General features: G+C 39.1%; 1 protein-coding gene across 1 annotated transcript; it reads left to right on the forward strand.

Annotated features, from left to right (window-relative positions):
* The first annotated feature begins 5,532 nt into the window (after positions 1 to 5,532).
* LOC128866328 (zinc finger protein GLIS2 homolog) lies at positions 5,533 to 9,098 on the forward strand. Its single transcript, XM_054106959.1, has 2 exons — positions 5,533 to 7,568; positions 7,987 to 9,098. The coding sequence occupies exons 1-2, from the start codon at positions 7,051 to 7,053 to the stop codon at positions 8,861 to 8,863; spliced, it is 1,395 nt and encodes a 464-aa protein (XP_053962934.1). The 5' UTR covers positions 5,533 to 7,050; the 3' UTR covers positions 8,864 to 9,098.
* Positions 9,099 to 9,715: the final 617 nt, after the last annotated feature.

Genomic DNA, 9,715 nt, shown 5'->3' on the forward strand with positions numbered 1-9,715 from the left:
CCAAGATTTTATTTTGTGAATTAATTTTTAAATTTAAAATCGATCGCAAAGTTGCGAAGTATCGCCAATATGAAACTATTTAGTTAAAAATAAATAAATAATTGACACGTACAATTCTGTTAGGTGTTAGGCAAATATCCTCCTCCTATTAGTAGCGCGTGCTCCGCAAATGGAAGGACCTACAGTTTTAAGCCGATCCCGGTAGATGGTTTTTTATGAAAAGCTGTTTTATGCTGGTACTGTGCTTTGCTAAGCCTCCTCTGGACACTTCATCCATCCATGGGAAGGTGGGCTCATTGGAAATAAGTTCCCTCAATCCCAACATTTTTATAATAAGGTATGCAATGTCATCGATCGTGTCGGGACTACCCAATTATTCTCCCTGTCGTAACTCTTTGGGAAATGCTGGCTCTTTGCAAAACATGAATTCCGTCTAAATCATCACATCATAAGAAATAAAGCTTTGTAAATTCACCACTCATCGATCTCGGTTAAGCGGTATGTTCCATGTTATACTGCCCTATGGTAGTCCTGAGCATACCGATGAAAACTCTTTAGCGAGTGGTTGCTCGTAAGCAGACCATTTTAAAAATGAAATGTGTTTTCTACAAATTTTACTTTCCCTCCACTTTTCTCAAAATTTCTAGGGCTAGCACCCCAGTATCTTGCTAAGGGAGCCGATTTGTCAAGAGAGAACGAGAAAGCTGCTTACTGAGCAAACCTTTTATCATTGAGTCATGATCTTGTATGAGCTCGGCTTGGAAATTAATTAATTTCTGCAAATATTTTCTTTCATTATTATTTTTTTAACCGATACTTCTATGCGACCTTCTTATCGAGATGCGATTTTGCGACTGTGTCGAAAGAACTTTTTAGATTATTGGCCGAACGTCGTTTTGCATGTCAATACAAGTCTTTCTGGTGGCTTCTACGTCCGAAAAAAAATAAAATTAAAATTAAAATTTTAGTCAAAAACTTGCTCACAACTTAACGACAATTTTGATGAACATTTTTTCAAATCCTTAAATTATTGTTAATTTTGTACAAAGTTAGGAAGTAAGATAAGAGAGGTGTTTGTTATACAATGAACTACGTATTTTTTATAAAAAATTAACGAAAGAGCTTAGCATGGAAAGCATGGAAAATATTTAAAAAACGTGAAATGACTTAATTATGTCACCACAAGTGTGCACACAGACATAAATACGTACATACAGTTATGCTACAAATGTTCGGTAATCAAGACAACTTTATGGCTGGCGACACACTTGAAACACGCGTGTTTGTTATAATTACTACCATTATTATTTATTTATTTATGTTTTTTTTGGGAGATTAGCATGGTTATCCATGGTAGTCGCTATATGACTACAATAAATTATTATGGGGTTAATTCGAATTCAATGACATTGTTTTAACACCAGAAATGAAAATTTATTTTTCAATAAAAAAATGTATGAAAAAATCACCGACTGCTTTGCACTTTAGTACCACAGCGCTGAAAAGTTCTATACTTGGGGTTTTTCGCCAAACCATAAGATGGGTGCCGTAATGGCATGCTTGCCGGCTTCATTTCCATATTCATGCATGTATGTGCGTATGAATGTTTACGTTTATGTATGAATGTACCATCATATCAGTTGGGGGCTGTTATCAGTGGAATCGAGGCAAAGTTCAGATCTGGCAGCTGAAAGCGCAATTTCTATAAACCCGCCTGAACCGGTTAGGCATTCTGAAAATACTACAACGGTACCGCATAATCGCAAACAAATAATAAACGCCTGTGCATATGTATGTGCTATTTACAAATTTATTTACATACATATCTATGTGTATATTTTGTAACTTTAATATTACAGGCAGCTTCCTATTAATGCAAATCATCATAGTCATTAATTTATAAAGCATTTTCAATGACAATGCCCAATATGTACTTACATACACATTGTATGTATATGCACTTCATCGCTTCGATGAAATCCATGAACATTAAGATTTTGCTGCGAATTGTAAAAGTGGTCTATTATAAATACTTATACATATGTACACAAGTATGTAAAGGGTGATCAATTTAGAGGCATCGGATTTTAAATTGAAATAAAACAATTAAAGTTCAAATTATTATTATTTTTGTGTAGAACCATTCATGGCATTCATTTTTTAAAGAATGGTGGTGGCCGCAACGGCACCATAATTCGGCCATCCGCAAACACCAATTTTGAACGACTCGTTGGAGGACTTCGGTCGATATCTCTTGGATAACTTTAGTAATGTTGGCTTCCAATACCTCAATCGAAGCTGGTTTATCCACAAAGCATTTAGACTTTACATACCCCACAAATAACAGTCCGAAGGTATGATATGGCACGATCTTGGTGGCCAATCCACTGATCCGAGACGGGAGATAAACTGTTCACCGACAAGACGACGCAGTAAATCCATTGCTCCACGGGCTGTAATGGCAAGTAGCGCCGTCTTGCTGGAACCAAATGGTGTGGAGATCACGGGTTTAAATTTTAGGCATCAAAAACTCGTTTATCATGGCATGATAGCGTTCGTCGTTCACTGTTACACTGGCACCAGCCTCGTAATCAAAGAAATATGAGCCAATGACTTCTCCAGCCCATAGACCGCACCAAACAGTTGTTTTCAATGGATGTAACGGCTGTTCTTAAATGTCTTCGGGTTACTCTTATAGGGCAGTTTTGTTTATTGACGTGGCCGTTAAGTCAAAAATAGGCCTCATCGCTGAATACCAATAGTTAGCTTGAGCGTGCGATGAACACTTTTGACAGAACTTCGATTTTCGTAATACAACTGTACGATTTGTAAACGTTGTTGAGGCGTAAGTCTTTCCATAATGAAATGTCAATGAATACTAAAATAATTATGTATTTTTATAGTTGACAGTAGTCACGCGTGATCTGTCAAAAAACCCTCCAATCTGATCACCCTTTATAATAAAATCCTTGTCATCGCATCTAAAATTCTCTATTCTAAAACAATCAGTATTGCTGTTATTGGTTCCAAAGGAAAGATGGTATTGATATACTATAGGTGGGCATGGGAATAAGTGGTTCGTACAGACTAAAATCATAAAAGCCTCACAATGTTGAAGCAGCATCAGAGTACATCCAGTTGTAGTCCGGCAATATTTTGACAAGTCTGCATTCGCTCCTAAATATCCTAAGTCGTTCCGTAAAAATTATAGTGAACAAAGCCAATGTTTAAGATTATTACGAGTAATAGAGCTGTCAGAATTTTGAATTAATTCATAAAACTTATTACGCATCAATTTAACGGGGTTTTGAGGATGTTGGTGCTCATTTAATCACTGTAGGAAAAATTTCATTCTGGGGTTTTTCTGCACAAATCTTGCGTACCAGAGATTCATTCAAATCAGAGCTGCAAGATGTTGATTACGCAAACATAAACCCATCAACTTATCTTATAGATTTGTTAAAAACCCAACGTGCACAAATGTAAATTATCCGTTACTGCCTATGTATTCTTCCGTTCGCCACATCTATTAGAACAAAGTATGAATAAGTCTCACTTTGGTGGTTAGCTCGCCATATAAGCAAGGGAATTCTAATTGCACTTGATTTAAAAAGTCGACATAATTAAATGGAAAAACTACTAATAAATCATCGCATGTGCACATCTCAAAATAGTTTTTTCAAAGTCGTTTTAGTCGAGAAGACGTTGAACTTAAAAAATACATTCCTGCACTTCCCATGCGTTCCGTAAGTCAAAATTCTTCTTCTTCTTGATTGGCGCGATAACGGGTGAAGCAACTTTAGCCGAGTTCAACAAAGCGCACCAGTTGCACACACCCGGTGAAGCCAAGTCTTTCTCCACCTTCCATCTTTCCAACATAAAGGAGGTCTTCCTCATCCTCTGCTATCACCAGCAAGTACTGCATCGAACACTTTCAGTGATGGAGACTTTATATCAATTCGAATGGCATTGCTTAACCAGCGGAGCCCCTGGATTTTTATTCACTGCACTATATCTACTGGCTGCCGCCGTAACCGAATGGGTTGGTGCGTGACTACCATTCGGAGTGCGTAAGTTCGAATTTCCGTGAAGCACCAAAATTAAGAAAAAGTTTTTCGGTAATATCGGTCGCTTCTTGGCAGGCAAAGGCAAACCTCCGAGTATATTTCTGCCATGAAAAATCTCCTCATGAAAAATATCTGCCGTTCGAAGTCGGCATAGAACTGTAGGAACATTTGTGGAACAAAATCAAGACGCACACCACAAATAGGAGAAGTAGTTTGGCCAAACACCCAAAAAGGGTGTAAGCGTTAATTATATATATATAAGTATCGCCGTAAGGCTCATAGAGGTTATTAAAGGTCTAAAAATCTTCCGCAGAATCTTTATCTCAAACACTCCAAATCCTAACGCTTCATCGGATGTAGTCATTGTCTATAGAGAGACTTATAAAGTATGATTTTTGCCCGTCATAAAGGCAATTGAGTAGTAAAATTGCCTACTTAGTAAAGGGGTTTCCAATAAGAGGCGTTATTTTGATATTCAAAGAAAAATTATATTTTTTAATAAAAATGATCGGATGTTTATTTCATTATAAAGAGTGGAAAAAAATGTCAAACAAATGACCACCACCACCAGGCTTACAGGGCAATGTCCTTTTCATGAAATTTTTCATAACCGAATTGCAAAGTGGCTGCCCTATGTCCTCGTCCTCGACAGCGTCACGAATTCCATCTTTGACCTTGAGCTGTTGGCGTAGACCTTCTCTTTCACGTGGCCCCAAAGAAAAAGGTCACAAGGTGTTAAATCACAAGATCTCGGTGGCCAATTAAGATCACCTTTTCGAGAGATAACACGGTCCGGAAACTTTTCCCGTAAAAGATCAATGGTTTCGTTGCTTGTGTGATACGTAGCGCCGTCTTGTTGAAAATAAACGTTGTCCAGATGTATTGATGGTATTGCATCCAATTCCGACCATAAAAAATCGTTAATCATCTCTCGATAGCCTTTTATATATTTAAATAACACCTCGCAAGCAATTTCTTCCAAATCTCACTAACTGCTCGTTTTCGACTGTACCTGGCAGCAGTTTTAACAAAGTGGTATTGTGCATGATTACCATTTGGTTGGTACCGGTTTCAATGTCCGCTGCAAATATGGAAAATTAAGAATAGGAAGTGTTTCTCTTATAGCAAACGGCACATTTTGGAGGGAAAGCTCGGCCTATTTAAGTCACAATATACTATTCTAGCACTAATACTAAAGATTATCAATTTTTTATTACCTGCCAACTGGTTCGCGAAGCTTTGGTGCTAAAATGGTGCTAAAAATAAGCCAATTTTAGATGTCTGCGAAAATAGAAGTAGCAATTATGGCCGTCTGCAAAAACAAAACGAGTTATACAAAACAATTTGATAAGCTCAAGCGCAGGAGACGGTAGACGTGAAATCCAGCCAAAAAATCTTGTTTTCTGAAAATAAAATTATCTTTAAATTCCGGGAGAGTGAAAGGATTGAGAGGGTTATGGCAAACCACCACCTGTAGGGCTGACTGATTACATCAATGGGAAAGTGAATGAATGTATGTACATACATACATATGCACGAATACGTATGGATTTGCATATGCATCGCAAAGCGAGAGATATGACTTCGTTGCAATGATTCATTATTAAATCGTACGAAAATTTACGAAATTTAACGAGGCGACACGGCACATGTAAACGCAGATCGTATGCGTCGGCTACCAATAACAATCCCCTCAGCCGCAGCCGATGTTTACTTTCTACGATCAAATACTCCGCGTGGTTCGACTAAGAGTTAAAGCAAACGTATGATAAGACTTCTAGGTTGGTCTACGCGTGTAGCAAACAAACAAAAAACCAGCAATAAAAAAAGTATCAATAAACAAGTGTGCGACTCGCAGGGGTAAGGAGCGTAATGCCAATTTTTATGGTCGGTGTTATTTTATTTTTATATACTGTCTGGGTGGTTACTGGACTATGGCAGCGCGTTGTTCTTGTTTAGCTTTTTGTTGGTAGTTTGTGAATTTCAAGCTCATTGCCGTCACGTAGCGGTGTGGTGTGTTATCGGAGATCAGAGTTACGTTATCGTAGATCAGCATACACAAAACGAACACACGCACGGACCGCATTTCTGCGCTCAACCGCCCGCCACCCACTCGAGCAGACACCCCTATGAATTCCTGTGTTCTAAAAAGTCAAACACAAAACTCAAATGACAGACCCACATACACATCCATATATAGTCTCATTGTAGTCATGTTTGTTACCTTGTCGCCGGCCCCTCATCGCTCTATCGTACCAAACCAGCAGCAAAGCTTTAATTTGTGCTTAAAGCAGGCTGAGGGCCCCTCGCAAAAATGACACTAACAACCAATGTACAGCAGATGACAACAGCAATGCCAACAGTGACAAAGATGCCAACTTATTTACTCTTGGCCTCACGTAGCGCGATAATAAGCAACAGCGACCGCACATGCGTATTCATACACGAGCTTGCACAGTTAAATTTGGGTTTACATGGGCAGCCGCCGATAAACAGATAAGATCGACCCACCGTTCAATGCGTGAACAGGTGAATTAGTTGTGAAAGGAATGCGATGGCAAGTGCGTGTAATCAACTGCCTTTCCCGCAATGTTTTCGCATAAGAGTTCCCGTTAAGAATAGCCATTCACCCCACCCTATTGAATGTCTGCCTGATAGCCATAGTGCTAGCCTCTCGCCACTCGCGCTCCCCCGCTGGCCTGTCTGATTTAATAAACGCTCCGTACATTCTCTACAACTACTCGCCGTTCAGTATGTAGAAGGTGGCTGATAAGATGTATGATTCTTATCGCATACGCTCGTGCTTACCCATATATGAGAGCATTCGCTAACAAACGCACTCAGTTGTCGTGAAATCGCCCCACACAACGGTTCTAAGAGTATAGTTAAAAGAAAATCAAATCAAATTAGACTCCAAATCGCAAAAAGTTGAAAGCTAAAATAACTAAAAAAAATAAGCAAAAACTATAAAACCTGCTACACAATGGCAGTACAAAATTCTCAATTTCCCAGCAGTGGCCTTAACTCTGCCTTCGTGCCAACGAGCGCTTACTACCAGCATCTGAATGCCGCCTCTGCCGCTCTAGCTGCCTATGAGGGTTGGACCCATTTGGACTTTCTGTCGACACATATAGCTCACTCGCCGTCCGCGCCACCTGATGAGACGCTACAAATGCACCACTTAAGATTTCCAACACCGCCAATAACACCACCATATAATATTAGCGCATACAAGCTAGCCACCCGTCCACATACAACGGCCACACGTACGCGATCGGTCATAATGAAAATTGGGCAGGATCAATCGGATAGTAGTATGCCACCAACACCAGATCATGCCGATGATATTGCTGTGGATATTGTTGGATTGGATGACGCCGCTGCTAACACTGAAGCGCTGCACCATGAAACTGGTATAACGATGACGACGTCAACCACTAGCAGCGCCAGCTCGACCCCAAAACGCAGTGAATACGTCTGCGAATGGAGCGGTTGTGACAGGTGAGTTGAAGCAATAAAAGCAACAGTAATAAATTAATCATTTTTCGCTTACTGCACCTTTTAAGAAATTAAACTACTTCCTACACTGATAAGAGTCGTCATTCTTCGACTTATGTATGTATTTTCATACAACAATAACCTTACCTGTGCATCGACACACACACTATGTAGTCTGACACACACTACAAAATATTTTTCATTTACGACTTGACTTCCTTGATATAGACTATAAAACATATACATACAGCTTATGTACATACATATTTGTATATACATACATATATTTGGATTTAGTCATTCGCCGTTAACTTGCACTTTTTTTAATTACATCTAATAAATTCGTCCATTCGCTTTTTCTATAGCCAATCCATATTAAAAAAGCTACATTCATTTCATATTTCATATTATTTTATTACAGAGATCACAGCACCCTCGAAGCATTAGCCGCTCATGTAACCAAAGTTCATGCAGTCGCTTCCCCCGTCGATGGCTTGTACTATTGCCGTTGGAACGGTTGTACACGCATGCGCGGCTTCTCTGCCCGCTATAAGATGCTCGTACATGCACGCACCCACACCAAAGAGAAGCCCCATCAATGCCATCTCTGCACAAAAAGTTTCTCTCGAGCAGAAAATTTAAAGATTCACATTCGTTCACATTCGGGCGAGAAACCATACCTATGTACTTATGAAGGTTGCCATAAAGCCTATTCAAATTCGTCGGATCGTTTCAAGCACACCCGCACCCATGCTATGGATAAACCGTATATGTGTAAAGTGCCCGGTTGCCAGAAACGGTATACAGATCCATCATCGTTGCGCAAACATGTGAAAACTTTCAAACATGCTACACAATTGATTGGTACCGCTGCTGTTACACCTATCAATAGAGCCATTATTGGTGGAGCAGAAACGGCAGCAGCTCCATCTGCTCTACAGACACATAGACCCTGCATAATTCCAACTCTTACACAGAATGCCGTAACTCTAGCAGAAAACCACCATCTGCATTCTGATGCATATTCAAAAGGTTACAGCGACACGACAATACCGGTTTGCCAACTCTGCGCACCGCCACCACCGCCACCTCACTACTATCTACATGCCATGGAAGAGGATATTTGCAACATCAAGGCAGCTCAACTCGATTACTATTATGCCACAACAGATCATTCTCCGGCCACTAACAGTACTGCATCCAGCAATTGCTGCAGTTCCAATGTACATGGCGATGAGAGTACTGGGTTCCCCATGGAACTAGAAACTCCCCTCGACTTGCGAGTGAATCGAAGTTGAAAGCGAACCAATTTGGATACAATTCGAATTAATAAGCGCTAACTCTAGTCTAGCAGATTAGTCTGTAATCAAATACACACACACACATACATGTGCATAAAAGATGGATTGAAGGATTCATGAAATTAAAATTTTTAATTCTCCAACAAATACTGAATACTGCTCACATAATACGAGCACTACCAATACTGTTTTTTTGTTATTGCATGTGTTTTTTTATCAAGACTGTTTTATTTTGAAAACAAAATAAATTAAAATAAGAAATTAAATTAAATGGGTGTAGATTTTCTTTATTACAATTTTTGAGGAAAACTAATCCAAGTTACAATAAATGAACCAAGCATTTCTTTATTTGCTTTCATGACCCAATGCTTAAACAATCATTTAATTTCATTAGCTATTGAAATGAATCCGCCACAGAACTTTAACACATAAAATAAAACAAATCTGAGCCATTAAAATGAGGCCAAACAATGAGAAATCTCGTTATATCACGAGAAGACATATCTCAACACCATAAAACATTCCTCAGAAATTTTAGGAGGAAGGCTGCTTAAGTGACAGTCCTTAGCTGCTAAAACACCGGGTCGTTCCAGTAACGTATAACCGACTGTAGTCTGGCTTACTTTAGTTTTATAGGTAAACAAAAAACAAAATCACTTCATACTTTTACATATTATTAAAGACTATTCGGTACTATTTGGGGACGAAGCCAAGCCGAACTGAACTCCGACCTATTTTATCAATACTCGGCTCAAGTCGAATACGATCTTCGGTCAATCCTTGCATAGTTTCCTGTACTTCACAATAAATAATTTCCTTCAGTGCAATTTTATAAAAATTTTAACTGTT

Source organism: Anastrepha ludens, chromosome 6 (assembly GCF_028408465.1).
Source record: "Anastrepha ludens isolate Willacy chromosome 6, idAnaLude1.1, whole genome shotgun sequence".
In the NCBI taxonomy this organism is placed as follows: domain Eukaryota; kingdom Metazoa; phylum Arthropoda; class Insecta; order Diptera; family Tephritidae; genus Anastrepha; species Anastrepha ludens.

Excerpts from the sequence above, each read along its gene's own strand:
- LOC128866328 (XM_054106959.1), top strand. The coding sequence starts at position 7,051 with ATGGCAGTACAAAATTCTCAATTTCCCAGCAGTGGCCTTAACTCTGCC. Across the intron at positions 7,569-7,986 it reads GAATGGAGCGGTTGTGACAG|AGATCACAGCACCCTCGAAG; the intron begins GTGAGTTGAAGC and ends ATTTTATTACAG.